The 22,709-nt window shown below is 45.3% G+C and overlaps 1 protein-coding gene across 2 annotated transcripts in view; it reads right to left on the reverse strand.

Moving 5' to 3' along the window:
• Nucleotides 1-22,709, reverse strand: part of CDC42 (cell division cycle 42) — a 62,439-nt gene that overhangs the window by 11,057 nt on the left and 28,673 nt on the right. For both annotated transcript variants that reach the window (XM_038746263.1, XM_038746264.1), the window contains exons 2-3: nucleotides 5,194-5,348; nucleotides 3,379-3,451 (exon numbers count right to left, since the gene is read on the reverse strand). In XM_038746263.1, the coding sequence (XP_038602191.1) occupies nucleotides 3,379-3,451; nucleotides 5,194-5,298 (178 nt within the window). In that variant the 5' untranslated portion in view covers nucleotides 5,299-5,348. The remainder of the gene's footprint in view (nucleotides 1-3,378; nucleotides 3,452-5,193; nucleotides 5,349-22,709) is intronic.

The raw sequence follows: 22,709 nt of genomic DNA on the forward strand, positions 1-22,709 counted from the left end.
CCAAGGTCACACAGCAGACATAATGATAATAGCAACATTTATTGTGTGCAAAGCACTGTTCTAAGCGCTGGGGAGGTTACAGGGTGATCAGGTTGTCCCACGGGGGGCTCACAGTCTTCATCCCCATTTTACAGACAAGGGGACTGAGGCCCAGAGAAGTGAAGTGACTTGCCCAAAGTCACACAGCTGGCAATTGGCAGAGCCGGAATATGAACCCGTGACCTCGGACTCCAAAGCCCGGGCTCTTTCCATGAGCCACGCTGCTTCTCTAGGATCTGCCTGGCCTTAGAGGTTGCCTCCAAATGGCCGGGTTTCACTCAATCAATCAATCGTATTTATTGAGCGCTTACTGTGTGCAGAGCACTGTACTAATCGCTTGGGAAGTACAAGTTGGCAACATACAGAGATGGTCCCTACCCAACAGTGGGCTCAAACACACAAAGCCACTGCTGCCCAAAACAGAGCTGAATATGAGTTTGGTGGTGTCGGCCAATGCAGGGGAGAAGAGTGACCATGACAGAGGAAACAAAACGGTGTGGGCCCTAACACTTTATTGCCCTTAAAGCTTAACATCTTATAAAACACGACACCTTTCATCGGTTGAAATAGCCTGGTGATTGAAGTTTGTAAAAGAAGAAAAGTGACTAAACCTTTTATGGAATTCACACAATGGTTCTGTTGTGTGACCTGGTGTAACTTTGTGATAGTGAGCCTTCGATTTTGTTTTAGGGTACTGGTTAAGCACTTACTATGTGTTAAACACTGTTCTAAGCGCTGAGGTAGGTACAAGTTTAATTAGGTCGCGGACACAGGAACTGCCCTGCGTCGGGGCTTCACAGTCTTAAGTAGGAGGGAGAAAAGGTATTGAATCCCCATTTTAGTAATAATAATAAGAAGAAGAAGAATGGCATTTGTTAAGCACTTACTATGTGCAAAGCACTGTTCTAAGCACTTGGGGGGATACAAGGTGATCAGGTTGTCCCATGGGGGGCTCACAGTCTTCATCCCCATTTTACAAATGAGGCAACTGAGGTTGCGAGAAGTTGAGTGATGAGGAACCTGAGGCACAGAGAAGTTAAGGGACTTGCCCAAGGTCACCCATCAAGCAGTTGGTAGAGCCAGGATTAGAACCCAGGTCCCCTGACTTCGAGGCTCATGCTCTTTCATTCAATCGTATTTATTGAGTGCCTACTGTGTGCAGAGCACTGTACTAAGCACGAGGCCATGCCGTTTCTCAGCCTTCAATGTCACAAAAGGACAAAACCTGTAAAAACATCAAGACTATAAGGCACTTCAAAAGTCGGAATTCCTTGGGTGACCTCTGTTCCAAAAGGAAAATGGCATTTTTACTAAATCCTCTTCATAAATTAGAAAGAATTCCACACTGTTTTACTAATCTGAAAAGGCTTGGTTTCTCCCTGCTGTTTTCATTCACTAGTCCTTCCTTGGAAGGATTAAAAGAAATACTCAGTTCCTCGGTTCTCTCAAACAGAGCAGTGACCAAATAAATATACCTGAGTTCCAAACAGTCACCTGGCTGCTCCGTCACTTCACTGGCTTTCACAAGAAACAAAAATAATTCAGTAATAGAAATCAAGGGGCATTCAGTTCAACCATCAGTCATTTTGGTGAGAAGCAGCGTGGCTCAGTGGAAAGAGCACGGGCTTTGGAATCAGATGTCATGGGTTCAAATCCCGGCTCTTCCAACTGTCAGCTGGGTGACTTTGGGTAAGTCACTTCACTTCTCTGTACCTCAGTTACCTCATTTGTAAAATGGGGATTAAAACTGTGAGCCCCCCTGGACAACCTGATCACCTTGTAACCTCCCCGGTGCTTAGAACAGTGCTTTGCACATAGTAAGCACTTAAATACCATCTTACAAAAAAAAAAATGCTGCTGAGGAATTGGGCATCCTTCATCCAACACCATAAGTGTGTTTGTATACAGCACAAAACTGTCAGAACAACGTGCCCAAAAGTGCAAGGTGTGCAGCATCAGAAGTAGGGACCGCTACCATCTGAGGTTTCCTAAATGTTGGTTTTTGCAAGAACACATTTCCCATGTTGCAGGAGAATGGGGTGTAGGGGCTCTGCTTCCCATGGCCATAATTACTGCTGACAACCAAAAAAAAAAAGTTTTCTTTCCCATTTCAGAAAGAAATGTATCAGTGGAAACCAATGCAAAAGCCAGAAATGTATTTTGAGAAGCTCTAAATAAAATTATTTTTAAATGATGGAATTGTGTGTATTCACCTCACCCTTAACACTGCAGCACATATATATATATATAAATATATATATTATTTATATTAATGTGACTCTGTCTCTAGTCTGTGAGCTCATAGTGGGCAGGGAACTTGCCTACCAACTCTGCTGTAGGGTACTCTCCCAAGCGCTTAGTATAGCGCTATGCAATCAATCAATCAATCATATTTATTGAGCGCTTACTGTGTGCAGAGCGCTGTACTAAGGGCTTGGGAAGTACACACAATATGCACACAATAGGCCCTTAATATACATAGACTGAATTGTGGAAAATAGTGCCAACATGTTAACCAAGTCTAAAGAGACGCAGTGTGGCTCAGTAGAAAGAGCACAGGCTTGGGAGTCAAAGGTCATGGGTTCAAATCCCAGTTCCGCCAACTGTCAGCTGTGTGAGTTTAGGCAAGTCGCTTGACTTCTCTGTGCCTCAGTTACCTCATCTGTAAAATGGGGATTAAGACTGTGAGCCCCACGTGGGACAACCTGATCACCAGTTGTCACCAACCTAATAACTGCTGAGAACAGTGCTTTGCCCACGTAAGCACTTAATAAATGCCATCACTATTATTATTATTATTATTATTATTATTATTAAATTAAAGCTGTGAAGATTGCAACTACTACATAGTTCTCCCGCAAAGGGACTCTTAAAATGGATTACCAAAGCACACGGTCCAGCAGAAGGCCCCGAGATGGGATTCGCTTGCACACACACCCAAGAAGTGCTCAGTATACACCACTGGCTGATTTAGATAATGTTGATACCCCACATGCAGCCTACCTTCACAGGGTAAATTAAGTCACTGCCTTAGCTGGAACCTGGGTACTGATTTTAAGTGTCATGACCTAGTGGAGAGAGCACGGGCCTGGGACTCAGACGGACATGGGTTCTAATCCCGGCTCTGCCACTTGTCTGCTGTGCGATCTTGGGCAAGTCACTTCACTTCTCTGTGTTTCAGTGACCTCATCCGTAAAATGGGGATTAAGACTGAGTCCCACGTGGGACAGGGACTGTGTCCAACCTAATTAACTTGTACCTACCCCAGCGCTTAATACAGTGCCTGGCACATAGTAAGCCCTCAACAAATACCATAAAAAAAGCCCTATGAGTTCTCACCTGCAGTATCAAACAATCCAAGGGTGTATGGCTCCCCGCCAATCATAACCGTCACTGCATAGTTGTCGAATACCTGAAAATCACAATGCATGTATAAATATTAGGAAATGGCAGGTTTTCAAGCAGTCCATTTTTCCTACATCTTTAACCCTTCAACTTCCCTGGCAACAACCAAGAGAAACCCCCAATTCAAGTGTTACCCAGGTGACCAAGGCAGAAAGGTAGCAGGTCGAAAATCAATTGCACACACTTGGCAGGGTGGGGGGAGGAGTCACTGGTCAACAAGAGGCATAGATATTTGGAATTGGAATCCCCCTCCACCCTGCAACATGTTTTTTTTTTAAATAAAAATAATAATGGCATTTATTAAGCGCTTACTATGTGCAAAGCACTGTTCTAGGCACTGGGGAGGTTACAAGGTGACTGTCCCACGTGGGGCTCACAGTCTTAATCCCCATTTTACTGATGGGGATTTACTGAGGCCCAGAGAAGTTAAGTGGCTTGCCCAAAGTCACACAGCTGACAAGTGGTGGAGCTGGGATTTGAACCCACGACCTGACTCCAAAGCCCGTGCTCTTTCCACTGAGCCTTTTTTTCCTCAGACTTTTTTCCACTGACTTTTCTCTCCCTCTCTCTCTCTCTCTCTCTCTCTCTCTCACACACACACACACACACACACACACACACACACCCACCCACCATTAACTGAGAAGCATCCCTCCTTCTCTCTCCTGAGTACCCTCTCCTCTCACGATTTCTTTTCCCCAACCCTCAGAGACTGCTCCCAAGCCCTCAAGAACTTCTCTCCCTCATTCTTTGGGACAAAACCCTCCCTTACCAGGACAATTCTCTCAAGAATCCTTGGGAACACCTCCACTCCTGAGATCTGAGCCCATGGCCCTCTCCCTTGAGAGACTCCACCAGCCCCCCACCCAACAGTACTTGCCCAGCACGTGGCCCAGACCCCACCAAGGGCCTATCGTGCCTCTCTTGAGCCCCCATAGCTACCAGGACCTGGAAACAGGAGCTGGTGCCCGACTAATTCCGCGATCTCAATCCAATGCCTCCCACACTTGGAGAACCCATGTCTTCCCACGGACAAACCCCGACCGACTAGGTGTGCCCCATCCCCTTCAACCTAAACAACTTCCTGGACAGTGGCCTCTACTACTTCCGCCTACAGCTTCCTGGTTCTTGAAACAGCCCGTTCCTCTCGCCACAAATAGCTCTCGACCTTCTAGATTACGCCTTCCCCTCTGCAACTAGAACTCAAATCCTTCTTGGTTCCTTCTCCCCAGATTCAGATAGCCGCTTTTGGACAAAAAAAAATTCCTACTCAGTCTACTAATGAACTAATACTCGGTGTGAATCAAAATCCCAGGTCCTGGAACGGTCAGTCTTTCCCACTCTGTGTTCCCCTGCTGTTCTGGACAGTCCCCATCCAGGACCCTCCCTGTCACTCATTTTAAGGGACACCTTCTCCCTGGAATTTCCACCCGCTTTATCACTCACTTCCATTTTTCTCTCCAGTCCAAAAATCCCCACCCCTCTCTCATCTTCCTGTGTCATAGCCTGCCAACATAAGGCCACTGAAACACCGAGATTAACCCTCTCCCATCCAGAACACTGACTCCCGAATTCATTTATACAGATTACTGCCCAGAAATTTGATGGGACTTTTAAAGAACCTTAATATCCCATTGAGGGATCTTTATGGACAGGGAGCCAAGACAACTAAAAGAAAAAAAACTCCTGTTAAACCACAGGCTACAGAAATCCAAATCTGATTTGTCCGTATTTTTGAAGAAGACTTACCGTTGGTACATATTCCGATGGAAATTTATTTGTCGTATAGGAGATCAGGAGACAAGTCTTACCGACGGCACCATCGCCCACCACAACACACTTAATCGTCTGCATTGCTGAGGTCTTTTTATATCCACTTTCAGGGTTTCAAATCCAGGACTGATCTAGGGAACGAAAGAGCATTTTAAAATGGGAAATGATGCTTATTACTCTACTTTACTTGCCCCGGTGCACCAAGATCTTCAAAACACTTCAGTAGAATAATTACAACTGAATTTCTGTGCTTAGTAAAGTGCTCTGCACACAGTAAGCGCTCAATAAATATGACTGAATTAATGAATGACCCATGCTTCCATTTTGTGATTTGGAAGAAGCCATGGAAGTCTTAGGGAACATTCTTCCCACAACCCAAATCTACTCTGGATATACAAACACACAAGGTGATGCGTGCAGAGTTGGTAAATAATAATAATAATAATAATGGCATTTATTAAGCGCTTACTATGTGCAAAGCACTGTTCTAAGCGCTGGGGAGGCTACAAGGTGATCAGGTTGTCCCATGGGGGCTCACAGTCTTAATCCCCATTTTACAGACGAGGTCACTGAGGCACAGAGAAGTTAAGTGACTTGCCTAAAGTCACACAGCTGGCAATTGGCGGAGCCGGGATTTGAACCCATGATCTCTGACTCTAAAGCCCGGGCTCTTTCAGAGCCACTCTGTTTCTCAAGACACGGCGACATGTGGGATGTGGAATTGGCATTGGGCAAGGTGTGGTACTGCTACCCATTCCAGGCTTTGCCTTACTGTATTGAGCAGTGTTTCGTGGGTTTGGTGTTTTTACAAAGTAATGGGATTTAATATGACAATATTAAACGTTAAATTAAATTAAATTAAATATTAAATGGGGTAGAATGACAATAAGTAGCAAGGGTGTAAACTGTTGTGTTAGCGAGCCTTTTTGGACACAGCACCAGGAGGTTTCAGACTATACCTCTGTGTGCACTCATTCATTCATTCAATCGTATTTATTGAGTGCTTACTGTCTGCAGAGCACTGTACTAAGCGCTTGGCAACATATAGAGACGGTCCCTACTCAACAACAGGCACTCATGCAGGTTCGTGGTGTCGAGCATGGGGGGAGTACTGCAATGTGAGTTTTCCTTTACACAGGGCTCTTCAAGAACGCAACTACCGCATTATAATAATAAAGATGACGATCAATCAATCAATCATATTTATTGAGCGCTTACTATGTGCAGAGCACTGTACTAAGCGCTTGGGAAGTACAAATTGGCATCACATAGAGACAGTCCCTACCCAACAGTGGGCTCACAGTCTTAAAACGAAGTCTAAATACGATGGTATTTGTTAAGCGCGTACTATGTGCCAGCCACTGTACTAAGCACTGGGGGGATAAACACAAATCAGGTTGGATATAGTCCCTGTCCCGCGTGGGGCTCAAAGTCTCAATCCCCATTTTACAGGCACCGTGACTGACGCACAGAGAAGTGAAGTGACTTCACCAAGGTCACACGGCAGACAAGTGGCAGAGGCGGGATTGGAACCCATGACCTTCTTACTCCCAGGCCCGTGCTCTACCCACTAAGCCACGCTGCTTCTCATTTATGGAACTGGGTGACACCCCAAACCAAACACCATAAAGCTTAACCCATTCATTTTCACTGAATCAGCTATCCCATGATACAAGGTCCTTTGAGATCAATCAATCAATCAATCGCATTTATTGAGCGCTTACTGTGTGCACAGCACTGTACTAAGCGCTTGGGAAGTCCAAGATGGCAACATATAGAGACAGTCTCTACCCAACAGTGGGCTCACAGTCTAGAAGATAGAATCAGACAAAATAACATTATAGCAGAAATTCTATTTCTAAGTCAGAGAACTCAAAATAGAGAGTGTGTCTTATGAAAGTCAACAGCTATCATCTTTTTTTTCCCATTTTCATTTTTTCCCCCAGGAAGGAGTGACCATTAAAAAAAAAAAATCAACATTCCCAAATAGTTTAGTCCCAACTAAGGGCTGCTCTTCCTCTGCCATGAAACTGACAGCCTGACGGAGTCAGAAATAGACCATTTTATTTTATTTTATTTTGTTAGTATGTTTGGTTTTGTTCTCTGTCTCCCCCTTTTAGACTGTGAGCCCACTGTTGGGTAGGGACCGTCTCTATATGTTGCCAACTTGTACTTCCCAAGCGCTTAGTACAGCGCTCTGCACACAGTGAGCGCTCAATAAATACGACTGATGATAGACCAGAACAAAGAGCAGTCACAAGGGTTCGTTCATTACAGCAAGAAGTCGATTTCAGTCACAAGGGTTCGTTTAAGTGCTTAGTACAGTGCTCTGCACACAGTAAGCGCTCAATAAATACGATTGATTGATTACAGCAAGTCGATTTTTAAAAATCACCAGCCAATCAAGACCTTTTCGCAACTAAGCTCAGAAGTTTCGGACCTTAGTGAAGGTTTGGGAAAAAAAAGGATAGTCAGTTCTTCCACCACACGCGTTTTCACTAGACTATCATCTTTTGAACAAAACACTACTGCGGGAAATTAGGGGATGTTCTTCCAAGGATGCATAACTGTTTGGATGGGATGCACGCTTGGCAGAAATGCCTGTTGTCAATGCACGTGTACAAGTGAGAAGCAGCGTGGCTTTACGGAAAGAGCCCGGGCTTGGGAGGCAGAGGTCATGGGTTCTAATCCCGCCTCCGCCGCTTGTCAGCTGGGTGACCTTGGGCAAGTCGCTTAACTTCTCCGGCCTTCAGTTCCCTCATCTGTAAAATAAGGATTAAGATTGTGAGCCCCCCGTGGGACAACCTGATCACCTCATAACCTCCCCGGCATTTAGAACAGTGCTTGGCACATAGTAAGCGCTTAACAAATACCAACATTACTATTATTATTATTATTATAAGTGAGTTTTCCTCAATGCAGCATTCCCCAAAAACGTAGCCCCCGTGAAAACTATTGCAATTCAGAGGGTATGAGATTCCTACACATGCACAGTGAGGACTGTGGCAATTTCCTAAAGAGCACCATAGCTGAGCATCCCTCTCCATCCCCCCCCATCTTACCTCCTTCCCTTCCCCACAGCACCTGTATATATGCTTGTACATATTTATTACTCTATTTATTTATTTTACTTGTACATATCTATTCTATTTATTTTATTTTGGTAATATGTTTGGTTTTGTTCTCTGTCTCCCCCTTCTAGACTGTGAGCCAGCCCACTGTTGGGTAGGGACTGTCTCTATATGTTGCCAACTTGTACTTCCCAAGCGCTTAGTACAGTGCTCTGCACACAGTAAGCACTCAATAAATATGATTGATTGATTGATTGATTGATTGAGCAATAGGCCGGGGGAGGAAGAGTCCGTCCAAAACAGCCCCTCTCCCACTTCCAGATAAGCACCTCTCTCTCCCACCGGGGCAAAAGACTTGCCTGATTAACCCCTTTATTACCCTTCTGCATCAACTGCACTCTTGGCCGTGTCCCCCTTAAGCACTTTGATACTCTCCCCGGCTGCACGGCACGGCACTTACCTCCCTATCCTATGGCTATAATTCTACTTGTTCTGACGATTTTGACATAAGCGCTTAGTACAGTGCTCTGCACATAGTAAGCGCTCAATAAACACGATTGATGATGATGTTTTGTTTTGTTGTCTGTCCCCCTTCTAGACCGTGAGCCCGTTGTCGGGTAAGGACCGTCTCTATATGCTGCCGACTTGTACTTCCCAAGCGCTTAGTACAGTGCTCTGCACCCAGTAAGCGCTCAATAACTACAACTGAATGAATGAATGAAAGGGCTTGCCACCACTGAAGACAGTCATCAGCGTACCTCCCCGTTTAGGGAAGCAGCGTGGCTCAGTGGAAAGAGCCCGGGCTTGGGAGTCGGAGGTCATGGGTTCAAATCCTGGCTCCGCCACCCGTCAGCTGTGTGACTTTGGGCGAGTCACTTCTCTGGGCCTCAGTTACCTCATCTGTAAAATGGGGATGAAGACTGTGAGCCCCACGTGGGATAACCTGATCACGTTGTATCCTCCCCAGCGCTTAGAACAGTGCTTGACACATAGTAAACGCTTAAGAAATACCATTATTATTATTATTATTATTATTATTAGCCCACAGTGAATACACAGCAACTCGACCAGTTTGTGTCTACAGGGACATGCCATGCGGCACATCACTCCAGGGTATAGGAATATCCACCTAACAGGCCCTGGGGTGAGAGGAACGGTATTCTAAAAAACAAAGAATAATCCAAGCTCCCCACTGGGTAATATTTTAGACCGTAAGCTCACTGTGGGCATGGAACAGTGTCTACCAACTTTATTATACTGTACTCTCCCAAGTGCTTAGGACGGTGCTCCGCACACAGTAAGCCCACATTAAATATGATTGATTAATTGCAAAAAAAGACAGCATTGTTTCCCTGGTTTCCCATAACACAGACCTTTACAGAGTTTAAGTTCCAGATCCGCATAGAGAGAACTCAGATTTATAATGGAAATAGGTGATTTGTTTCCAGGTAACGTTCCTTCAATCCCCGCCCTCAGACCATGACAAACAACTGCACTTCCAAGGCTTTCCAAAACATGGTTCTCCTCTTCCGTAGCTATAGCCCAAACAACACCCCTGTGACCCCACATACGGTGACTTTGGGATATGAAAGAAGAAAAATACAAGCAGAAATAATCCACATAAAATACGGGAAACTGCTACTCTTACATTTGGTCTACTGCAGAGGTTGGCAGGCATTCTCATGCCACGGTTAATTGATTTTTTTCAGCTTTGAAGCTCCTCCTGAGAGCTAATGGAGCCCCAGGTGGGAACTGTCTTAACTGAAACACCTCCACTACAAACGAGGAGGAAACACCTCACAATGGACTGGTTCTGCTTAGTTTATATCTACCCTGGAGTTTAGTACAGTGATTGGTACGCAGTAAGCAATTAAACACCATTTTTAAAAAACAGACCCACTCAAAGCTCAATGCTGCTGATAAAAGAATTGTTGTCCAGTCAAATAATCCCTGGCCCAACCATCCAGTTGAAATAATCGGTCCCATTCCCAAAATCCCATTGCAGTTTTAAAGAATTTTAAAATCTTAATTTTAAAGATTGTGAGGTACTGACACTTATCTACTTGTTTTGTTTTCGTTGTCTGTCTCCCCGCTTCTTGACTGTGAGCCCGTTGTTGGGTAGGGACCGTCTCTACATGTTGCCGCTTTGTACTTCCCAAGCGCTTAGTACAGTGCTCTGCACACAGTAAGCGCTCAATAAATACGACTGAATGAATGAAGATCCACCTTCATAATGACTCTCCAGCACTTGTGTGCATAGCTGTAATTTATTTCTTTGTATTGAGGTCTGTCTCCCCCCATCTAGCAGCATGGCGGAGTCAGAAGGTTATGGGTTCCCGGCTCTGCCACTTGTCTGCTGTGTGGCCTTGGGAAAGTAAATTCACTTCACTGTGCCTCAGTTACCTCACCTGTAAAATGGGGATGAAGACTGGGTGCCCTACGCAGGACAGGGATTGTGTCCAACCCGATTTGCTTGTATCCACCCCAGTGTTCAGTGCAGTTTGTCCCATAGTAAGCGCTTAAAAAATACCATCATTATTATTATTAGACTTTAAGCTTGCTGTGGGCAGGGAATGGGCCTGTTTATCATTCATTCAATCGTATTTACTGAGCACTTACTGTGTGCACAGCACCTGTACTAAGTGCTTGGGAAGTACAATTCAGCAAACAAGAGAGACAATCCCTACCCAACAATGTATTGTACTCTCCCAGGCGCATCGTACGGTGGCTCTGCACACAGTGAGTGCTCAATAAATACAACTGAATGAATGAATGAATGAAGCTGGAGCTTGCACACAACACTCCTAGTGATGGGGAAGCGGCGTGGCTCAGTGGAAAGAGCCTGGGCTTTGGAGTCAGAGGTCATGGGTTCAAATCCCAGCTCAGCCAATTGTCAGCTGGGTGACTCTGGGCAAGTCACAACTTCTCTGGGCCTGTTACCTCATCTGTAAATTGGGATTAGGACTGTGGGCCCCACGGTGGGACAACCTCATCACCTTGTAACCTCCTGAGCGCTTAGAACAGTGCTTTGCACATAGTAAGCGCTTAATAAATGCCATCATTATTATTATTATGGAGAAGTGCAGAAGCCAGCTCCCTCCCAAAGGGCTTCAGTAAGAATCACTGAAGGGTCCTGGGGTGCTCAAGACTTCATTGTGGGCAGGGAACGTATCTGCTAATTCTGTTGTATTGTGCTCTCCCAAGCGCTTAATATAGTGCTCTGCACATAGTAAGCGCTCAATATGACACTGAAATGAAAGGAAGGCTGAACGACTGGATTTCCAAATGGCTCAGATTTTACACTACCACGGCTGAGAAAAGACTGTAGGCTTAACATGAACAATGAAGTCACTTAATTCAGCACTCACAAAGCGATCTTCTTCAGTCCCACCACGTGGAAGTTCTAGACCTGGGGGACTCTAGTCTTGAATTTCCATCTGGAAGTCTACACCCAAGGGAAGTAGCGTGGCTCAGTGGAAAGAGCCCGGGCTTGGGAGCCAGAGGTCATAGGTTCAAATCCCAGCTCCACCACTTGTTAGCTGTGTGACTGTGGGCAAGCTGCTTAACTTCTCTGGGACCCAGTTACCTCACCTGTAAAATGGGGATTAAGACTGTGAGCCCCACGTGGGACAATCTGATCACCTTGTATCCCCCCAGCGCTTAGAACAGTCCTTGGCACATATAAGCGCTTAACAAATGCCATCATTATTATTAAATGGCCACTGCATGCATTTCAGAGGAATTTTTTTTTAAAAAAATGATTTCCTGGGGCAAACTTCCTTCCCTAGTTCCTATCTTGCCTTGGCAAGGAGAATGATGAGAATGGATCAGAGCCACCAATGCCTCTCCTCTTCTCCGCTAGAGATAATGTGTGCCAAAAAGGCAGGGGGCCAACATTAACCAAGCATTCTCCTTGCCCATCTGGCATGGCAAAGGCAGCTTTGCCAAAAGCCGAGCTCTCCATGGATCAGATAGAGCCTCGGGTCGATTAAGGTCAGTCCATCCCTCTCTGGCAGGAATAGCTTACTCCTGCTTCTCGGTGGCTTTAAAGTTTCCAAGCTCTAGAAAATATCACCAAGTAGATGGGCCCATTTTTTTTTCCCATCGATAGTACTTTTTTTTCTAATGGCATTTGTTTAGCGCTTACTATGTGCAGAGCACTGTTCTAAGCACTTATTGGCCACTTATGTACAGAGCAGCATCCTAAGTGCATGATTCAGAATTGGACCTCTGCTAGATGAACACGGCTGTCAAAACAACACAGTCCATTTAAGCAGAAGGAACCCACCACTAATGCAACTGGTAGTAATAATAATAATGATGGCATTTATTAAGCGCTATGTGCAAAGCACTGTTCTAAGTGCTGGGGAGGTTACAAGGAGATCAGGTTGTCCCACGGGGGGCTCACAATCTTAATCCCCATTTTACAGATGAGGCCACTGAAGCACAGAGAAGTGAAGTGACTTGTCCAAAGTCACACAGCTGACAACTGGCAGAGCTGGGATTCAAACCCATGACCCTTGATTCCAAAGCCCAAATGGGGCTGGTTGGTGAACATACCCATGGCCCCTGAGGCTCAAGCTAATGCTCTTCCTTCTCAGTGACCTTTAAACAAAGAATAATAATTATTATGGTCTTTATTACCTTTGTACTAAATGTCCATGCACTATACTAAACTATACTACACTAAACATTGGCAGATACAGTACAGATACAGATATATGTATACAGATACAGATATGTACTGTATCTGGCATTTGTACAGATAATCAGACACAATCCCTGTCCCACATGTCGTTCAAAAGTGGGGAGCACAGATATCCTTTTTGGGGGGTGGGGGGGCAATACTATTTGTTAAGCACTTACTCTGTTCCGGGCACGGCACTAAGCACTGGGGCAGATACGCTCTAATCAGCTCCTGTACCACACGAGGCTCACAGTCTATTCCCTTATTACAGAAACATTAACAGGCACAGAGAAGTTAAGGGACTGGCCCAAGGTCACACCGCAGCCAAGTGGCAGAGCCAGGATTGGAACCCAGGAGGTCGTGAGTTGCCCAAAATCAATCAATCAATCGTATTTATTGAGCGTTTACTGTGTGCAGAGCACTGTACTAAGCGCTTGGGAAGTACAAGTCGGCAACATATAGAGACAGTCCCTACCCAACAGCGGGCTCACAGTCTAGAAGGGGGAGACAGAGAACAAAACCAAACATACTAACAAAATAAAATAAAACAGCAGATCAGTGACAGAACTGGGCGCTTATGCTCTTATTCATTTAATGGTATTTATTGAGTGCTTACTGTGTACAGAGCACTTTACTAAGCTCTTATTTTTGCTAGGCCACTCTGCTTCCCAGAACGGGTGGTTAGCGTGTATATGGCATTTTGGTGGTACCAACTTCAAGGAAAAGATCAAGTAATGTCACCTTCAAATATAAAAGAACTCAGGGAAAAATTGTTGCCCTGACAGCATTTAAGTTGTGTGAAGGTCAGTTGTTTAAAGATCAAGTACCTAAGTAGTCTTGGTTGAATCTGCTGATTTGGAGAGCCTTGCTGTTCCTGTTTTGGGGGGGCATTCTCTCCCAATGTCAGCAACTGGTCCCAATGATCTGAACCCCAAATGCTTCCTGGGCCTTTCAGGGGCACTATATATGGAAGTACGGGATAGAAGCAGCAAACTCGGGGTTCACAAGTAGGAAGAGGAGCAGCGTGGCTCAGTGGAGAAGAGCACGGGCTTTGGAGTCAGAGGTCATGAGTTCGAATCCCGGCTCCGCCACATGTCTGCTGTGTGACCTTGGGCAAGTCACTTAACTCCTCTGAGCCCCAGTTACCTCATCTGTAAAATGGGGATTAAGACTGTGAGCCCCATGTGGGACAAATTGATCGCCTTGTATCCACCCCCAGCGCTTAGAACAGTGCTCTGTACATAGTAAGTGCTTAACAAATGCCATCATTATTATTATTATTATTATTAAGTAACCCGACCTGGGAATCCACACTCCAAAAGCGACTGGTTCGTGACGAGGTTCCAAACGATTTCGACTAATCGTGGATGAGAGGTGTACAATGGGCTACTAGAGGGAAAATTAGGGATCGTAGGGAGGGTGCTTTTACCCACCAAAAAAGTAGGAAGGGTGCTTTTACCCACCAAAAAAAGCAGCGTGATGACCGCAGACACCAAGGGTCCCTTCTCCTGGCATGCTCCTTGCAGGCCAGGTTGGGGATAAGAGCTGCACATGCACCCTCTCAGGATTTTTCCATCGCTGCTGAGAAAAGCACTTTGGTACCCACCACCTTTCCCCACCTTGACCTAGCTCCTAGCATGCTCTGTGTGCACCGGAATGGGAATAAAAGCTCTTCCCCCTTGCTCTTGGACTCTTCCATCGCCGCCAAGAAAAGCCCCACGGTAACTATGCCTCCCTTCCCGTCCCTTTAGGTCCCCATTCCCAACTTGCTCTCGGAATCCTCCATTGTTGCTGAGACCTTGAGCCTATTTGGGGTCTTTAAGATCCGTGCTGTATTTAACTGCTTCTGAGGTGTCTCTCCCATCTCTTCTCCCAACTTATTTATTCCCCCCTCCCAGCCCCACAGCACTTGTGTAATTTTATTTTATTTATATCAGTGTCCATCTCCCCTTCCAGACGGTAAGCTGATCGTGTGCAGGGAATGTGTCTGTTATAGTGTAATCTTCCCAGTGTTTAGTTCCGGGCTCTGCACACAGTACTCGATCAATACGACTGACAAACTTTTAGATTGTAAGCGCCACAAGGAACAGAACCGTGTGAAACTCTCACTTGTGTATTCTCTACTAACACTTAGTACAGTGCTCTGAACAGAGTAAAGGCTCAATCAATACTATTACTTCTACAATTTTACTAAAAATTACGCATATTGAAAGGTTCAAAATAGGTTTAAATAGAGTCCTAGGTACTGCATACATGATGGGCCATTCAGGCAGCGGGGAAGAGGGAGGGAAGACCTCGAAAAACCGGCATGGGAGTCAAGGAGGGCAATTATCACATATATGGCTCTTCCAAATATCTATGGCCACCATCAAGTATGGAACAGCGAGTCTGGCACAATAAACGGCTTTTTGCTCAGCACACAACTGGAGGAAGGGACATAGGGAGATTGACCTGCCAGGTCACAGGTTGGAGTTCCTGGGCTATCGTTATGACCCCCGCCGGTGGAAAAAACGAACCAGTTAAACATAATACTAGATACCAATAAACTTCTGGGGTGTTTTTTTTTTTATCTTGGGACTTTCTTTTAATTGCGGAATATTTTATGCCCTCGATTTTCTCAGTTGAGCTGAGTAACCCACTCAGAGGGATCACAAAACACCTGGAGTTTGAACAATAATCCTATCAGGTCACCATTTTGTTAGGTTTCTGCTGGATTATAAATTCCAACACAACATGAAGTCTGTCTACTCATTCTACTGTATTCTTCCAAACAGTGTTCAGTGTTCTGCACAAGGTGGGCGCTCAATAACTACTACCCTTTGATTAGGGCAAAACCTGTAAACAGACAACTCCAAATGAAATCGCTAATGTTCCAAGTGGATTTATGTGGTCCCTTATGAAAAAAAAAAAAAAAGAGAGATAGCCTTCTCAATTCCCTAAAGTCAATCAAATTCCCAAGGCTGGTCTGCCAGTCGAGCTATTTAAGTTACAGTTTCCGTTGCACATTATGAGGTAATCTAAGGAGGAGGGTGCAAAAAAAATAATAATATTATTCAATATTTGACTAATTTTCCCAACACACGAATCATATACAGGACCCAATCAAGAGTGATTCTGCCTTTCGAACAACAATGCTGTACCGCTCTGTTAAAAAAAGGAAGTGCTCTATCTAGGATGTGATGGGGTGAGGGTTCTTTAAGACGGCCAAAGCCTAGGCCCCAACAGATCCATATCTGGCCCTACAGCTCCCCAAATTCTCTCTCTCCACTTTGCTTCGTTTGGGAGGTGGGAAGAAAGCGTTCCTCCTGACAGAGCAGTAAGGGGTACTGAACAGCACTTATTAAAATCACGGTAATTCCCCTTACTGCACTCAAAAATCCTGAAAAAGCCTCAATTATTAAGTCAGATCCACACTTCTGGAGCATGAACCACACAATATTTTGCCTCACACTAATAATGGCCATTGGCAGAGTACAGCAAAATATGGTTACCTGTTTTAACACTAATATTATTTAAAAAGCATCTAAAGAGAGCCCAAAGAAAAGGGAGGGTTAAATTTCCAAATCAAAATGAACCGCTACCTTCTACTGCAAAGCTAAAATACTCTAGAAGCTTATAAAGTAAACCAGGGACAAAATATGCTGAGATCCAGGTGCTCTAGAGCCACTCTGTGCACTTTTTTCATGACATTTGTTAAGCACTTAGACACCATACTAAGCACTGAGGTAAACACAGGTTAATCAGGTTGGACATAGTCCCACATGTCCCAGAAGTCATCCCCATTTTACAGATGAGGTAACTAGCAAAATAGAAGTTATATGACTTGCCCAAGGTGTCACAGCAGACAAGTGGCTGAGTCAGGATTAGAACCCAGATCTACTAGGCTGTGCTGCGTCTCTCGAGATTTTGCAAAGGACATTTGCTAAGAACAACTGATCTAACGCATCGGATATCTGGGGTACCCCTTGCTTAGCATAAAAGAGGGGGCAGAGGAAGAGATTAGGTTTCTTTCCATACTGTAACACAAAAACACAAGCGTAAGAAGAATCAGTGAAAAGCAAGGGGTTTCTTTAAGTAGCACAAACCCAAAGCAGAGATACCTGAGCTTCTTGGAGAACGAGATCTGATTAGCACTTTGGTTCCCACTCGATAACATGGTGTGGGTTTGTCTTTACCTATGGTTTCCTTAGATGTCGATACTCTGGTTTCTAGAGTCCATATAATTCAGACAAAAGGGTTGGCATGAAGCTTCCAGATAATTTAGGGCAAGGGGCAATTTTCAGCCTGAATTCTGCAAATAGTCTGTGCGAGCCCATCCGTGGTAAATGGGAAAACGTTGGCTGGCTTGCTCCCAACCGTGGTAAATGGGAAAACGTTATCATACAAACATGCTGTCTTGCTCTTATCCTTGCATCTCTTTTCTGCTACCTCTTCGTTAGGGCTCCAAGGGTACTTGTACTCACGGGGCCGTGGAGAACTTGGGCGAGGCATTCGTTGCTGTTGTCCTAACTCGCTCGAGTGCCACGAAGGAAAGGTGAGCAGAAACGGGGGTAGAAACGGGCGCCCTTCCTCTGACAGCACCCATGGCTTCCAATCCCAGAAGCAGCCCCTCTCCCTTGCCGATTCCTGGCTGGAACTACTCCACACCTGATCCCCTGGCCCGGGAATACCCCACAAGTGGAGAAAAGGGATGGGCGAGGCTAAGGAAAGAACCAGGCCCTACAGTTTAGATGCCCAGGCACTGTGTCATACTGATACCTCTCTGACCACTGTCCCCTAAAGGACCCTCAGAGCTTGTCCTGTAGCCACAACTACCGGGGTCACCAGGAGATGCCCTACATGGTGGAGGAGGGAAGTAAAACACAGGGGATCGATCTTTTTTTTTTAGATAGTAACTGCTAGGCACTTACTATATGCTAAGCGCTGTGGAAGATACAAGATTATCAGGTTGGACATAGTCCCTGTTCCACATGGCGCTTAATCTCCATTTTCCAAACGAGGTATCTGAGGCTCAGAGAAGTTAAGTGACTTGTCCAAGGTCACCCAGCAGACAAGTGGGCGCTGTGGAAGATACAAGATTATCAGGTTGGACATAGTCCCTGTTCCACATGGCGCTTAATCTCCATTTTACCAACGAGGTATCTGAGGCTCAGAGAAGTTAAGTGACTTGTCCAAGGTCACCCAGCAGGATTAGAATCCAGATGCTTCCGACTCCCAGGCCTGTGTTCTGTCCACTAGGTCAAGAAATTTCTCGATCAAATTAATTATATCTGAACGCAGAGCACTGTACTACGTGCTTGGGGGAGTAATAATAATGATAATAATGATAGCATTTATTAAGCGCTTACTATGTGCAAAGCACAGTTCTAAGCACTGGGGAGGTTAACAAGGTGATCAGGTTGTCCCACGGGGGGCTCACAGCCTTCACCCCCATTTTACAGATGAGGTAACTGAGGCCCAGAGAAGTTAAGTGACTTGCCCAAAGTCACACAGCTGATAAGTGGTGGAGCCAGGATTTGAACCCACGACCTCTGACTCCAAAGCCCGGGTTCTTTCCACTGAGCCACGCTGCTTCTAACAGAGTTGGCAGACAAGTTCCCTATCCGCAATACTAATGATGGCATTTGTTAAGCACTTACTATGTTCAAAGCACTGTTCTATGCGCTGGGGAGGAAACGAGGTGATCAGATTGCCCCACATGGGGCTCACAGTCTTCATCCCCATTTTACAGATGAGGTAACTGAGGCACAGAGAAGCTAAGTGACTAGCCCAAAGTCACACGGCTGACAGTTCTAGACTGTGAGCCCGCTGTTGGGTAGGGGCCGTCTCTATATGTTGCCAACTTGTACTTCCCAAGCGCTTAGTACAGTGCTCTGCCCACAGTAAGCGCTCAATAAATACGATTGAATGAATTGGCAGAGCCGGGATCTGAACCCATGACCTCTGACTTCCAAGCCCGTTCTCTATAGTCTAGAGGGATGCAAAACCAGGGCTTTGGGTGACTTATCCCTAGTGGCATTTGTTTAGCACTTACTATGTACCAAGCACTCTACTAAGCGCTGGGGTAGAAAGATCAGGGCTCACGCGTAAGTAGGAGGGAGGACAGGAATTAAATCCCTATTTTGCAGATGAGAGAACTGAAGCACAGAAAAGTTAAGTGACCTGGTCACATAAAGTCACATAACAGACAGGCGGAAGAGCCGGGCTCTTTCCACTTGTCACACTGCTTCCCTAGTCTTAGTCCAGTCTCTATATGTTGCCAACTTGTACTTCCCAAGCGCTTAGTACAGTGCTCTGCACACAGTAAGCGCTCAGGAAATACGACTGAATGAATGAATACCATTAGGAGCCAATGTAGGTGGATTACCTAAGGGAAATAAAATGGGGTTGGAACAAATCGTTTGGAATTGATTTTTTGCAGAGGCAACTTCGATCTGGCAAAATCTGGTAATGCCTTAAATAATCTGCTAATGAAAAGTCCACTTGGGCTACACAAAGAAGAGGGAACAGTGACCTCAGAGAGAAATAAATCAGTGGTCCCATCAATAACGATTAATGTATTGAGCGCTTACTATGTGCAGAGCACTGGCACTTGGGAAAAGTACAATACAGAGTTGTCCAGCACTGTAAGGTAAATTTTTACTAGCTTTATCTTCACTAGTTCTATTTTTTTGGATTAAATTTTGATATTTAGTAGATTCAAATGTTGGAGGAAAAATATTTGTGTTAAAAATCCTGGACTCCTTTGGGCATCACTTATGCTATCAGAATCGGGATAAATGTCTCAGAGTTTAAGAAAACTTTAAATGATAATAATAATAATAGGCTGGCATATCAACATGCAGGTCTCAATACCAACTTTGGATGCCTGAATGAAATAAAGGGCCCTCACAGTCTCACCAGGATGGCCAGCTATATTTATTAACAGTTACCAGGAACCTGAAGTAGGGAACCAGAGACTAAAAGAGACTGCACAAATGAGGAACTCTGAATTTTTGCTTCAGGCACACGAACTTTCCACCTGGTCACGTGCGGAGCAGTAGAGGCAGTTTAAAGAGGCAGGGCCGGAGTAATGCAAAAAATTTCCGGGGTTGAACGTGTTTAAGGGCCTAAAGCTGTTCTGAATTTTCCTACAAGCCCCAAATAGCTCCTAAATGCCATTTATTTTCTGTGCCTGCTGAGTACAAAGGGGCGGTGGGATCAGCCATTCCCTCCTAGCAGGTGGGATCCCCACACATTAAATTGGCTGTGGCCTCCATGACAAACCACTGAGTCTGTACCAAATGGGTACAGCAGTAGGTCCACCCTTTTTAGGGGAGGAGTAATCACCACGGCCCAGAGTCTACCAAACACTTGAGTTGTGCTACCACAAAAGCTGTGCAAACAGAAAAGGTAAACTCCTAACAGGAAGTTTTAGGGAAACTGTAATGGAATTGCGGGCCAAAAAGGGAAAAGTTGGGTAGATTTAAGATCTAAATCGTGGGACTGGATACCCAGGCGAGGAATTACTGCGCTCTTCCTCTAAAAATCCTTCGGTACCAATGTCAGAGAGGCTGGAACAAAGGCCTGCCCCAATGGGGCACATCATGTATTCTAGGTGGATGGGGAAAGTTCTTCCCCAATTTATTCCTTCACTTATTTCCTCCCTTAGTCCAACCGCACAAAAAACGGGGAAATGCCAACTCGCCCTGAGTACAATCAATCAATCGTATTTAATGAGCGCTTACTGTGTGCAGAGCACTGTACTAAGTACACTGGTTAGCAGCGATCGATCAATCAGTAGTACTTCTAGACTGCTTCCTGTGCACAAAGCACTGACTGTACTAAGCGCTTGGAAGAGTACAACGGAGTTGGTAGGCATGTTTCTAAGTGCATAGCTGTAATTTACTTGTATTAACGTCTATCTCCCCCTCTAGACCGTAAGCTCATTGTGGGCAGGGAATGTGTCTGTTTATTGTTGTACTGTAATCTCCCAAGCGCTTAGTACAGTGCTCTGCACCCAGTTAGCACTCAATAAATACGAATGACTATTCGGACAAAACTGGGCAGGCCAGTCAGTTGCCCCTTCTCCATCTCCTCAGCTTCTTTCTTGTGTGGCTCTGCCATTTCACTTCTCTGGGCCTCAGTTCCCTCACCTGTAAAAAGAGAATGAAGACTGTGGGCCCCAGGTGGGACAACGTGATTACCTTATATTATTATTATTATTATTATTATTGTATTTGTTAAGTGCTTACATGTGCCAAGCACTGGGATGAATACAAGGTAATCAGATTGTCCCGCGTGGGGCTCAAACAGTCTCAATCCCCACTTTACAGGTAACAGAGGCACAGAGAAGTTACGTGACTTGCCCAGGATCACACAGCAGACAAGTGGCAAGCCCCAGGCTCTTGCCACTAGGCCATGCTGGATCTCCTGGCCATGGTAGATCTTGTATCTACCCCAGCGCTTAGAACAGTGCTTGGCACAGAATAAGTGCTTAATTTCCCAGCCTGGGTGGGCAAATCCCAGCTACCACCAGCCCCCAACTTCTTCTCCCAGCTGTGTTTACTCTCAATCGTATTTATTGAGCCCTTACTGTGTGCTGAGCACTGTACTAAGCGCTTGAATAATGGCACTTATTAAGCGCTTACTATGTGCAAAGCACTGTTCTAAGCACTGGGGAGGTTACAAGGTGATCAGGTTGTCCCACAGGGGGCTCACAGTCTTAATCCTCATTTTACAGACGAGGCGACTGAGGCACGGAGAAGCTAAGTGACTTGCCCAAAGTCACACAGCTGACAAGTGGCAGAGTCGGGATTTGAACCCACGACCTCTGACTCCAAAGCCCGGGCTCTTTCCACTGAGCCATGCTGGAGTCTCCTGCAGAAAGGCCCGGCAGCAGTTGTGGGAAGTTCTCAGTGACAACACGGTTTTCCCTTTTTGGTTAGTCCCTCTACAGTTACCAGAGTCGCTTCACAATAACCAGACCAAGAAACGGGTTCACCTCTATTCTGAGACACCCAGATAGAACAGTAGTGGACCGGGGAAAACAGCACCTACAGAAACCTGCGATGATGACGGTATTTGTTAAGCGCTTACTATGTGCCAAGCACTGTTTTAAGTATGGGGGGTAGATACAAGGTAATCAGGTTGTCCCGCGTGGGGCTCAGTCTTAATCCCCATTTTTACGGATGAGGTAACTGAGGCACAGAGAAGTTATGTGCCTTGACCAAAGTCACACAGCTGACAAGGGGTGGAGCCGGAATTAAAACCCACAACCTCTGACTCCGAAGCCCGGGCTCTTTCCACTAAGCCACGCTGCTTAGACTCTGGCACTTTTTGCGCTTCCTTGAAAGCAAGGGTGATGAAAGGAAGAAAAAAAAAAAAGACACAGAGAAGGACCAGGATCTAAAAAAAAAAAATAAAATTCCTGTTCTCTTCCCTTCCTAATAATAATTACAATGATAATGCTATTTGTTAAGAGCTTACTATGTGCCAGGTACTGTACTAAACACAGGGATAGGTGCAAGTTTTCATTCATTCATTCATTCAATCGTATTTATCAGGTTGGACACAGTCCCTGTCCCACATGGGGCTCACAGTCTCAATCCTCATTTTACAGATGAGGTAACTGAGGCACAGGGAAGTGAAGTAAGTTGCCCCAGGTTACACAGCAGACAGGTGGCCGATCCAGAATCATCATCATCATCAATCGTATTTATTGAGTGGGAATTAGAACCCATGACCTTCTGACT

This window comes from Tachyglossus aculeatus, chromosome 5 (genome assembly GCF_015852505.1).
Source record: "Tachyglossus aculeatus isolate mTacAcu1 chromosome 5, mTacAcu1.pri, whole genome shotgun sequence".
Taxonomy (NCBI): domain Eukaryota; kingdom Metazoa; phylum Chordata; class Mammalia; order Monotremata; family Tachyglossidae; genus Tachyglossus; species Tachyglossus aculeatus.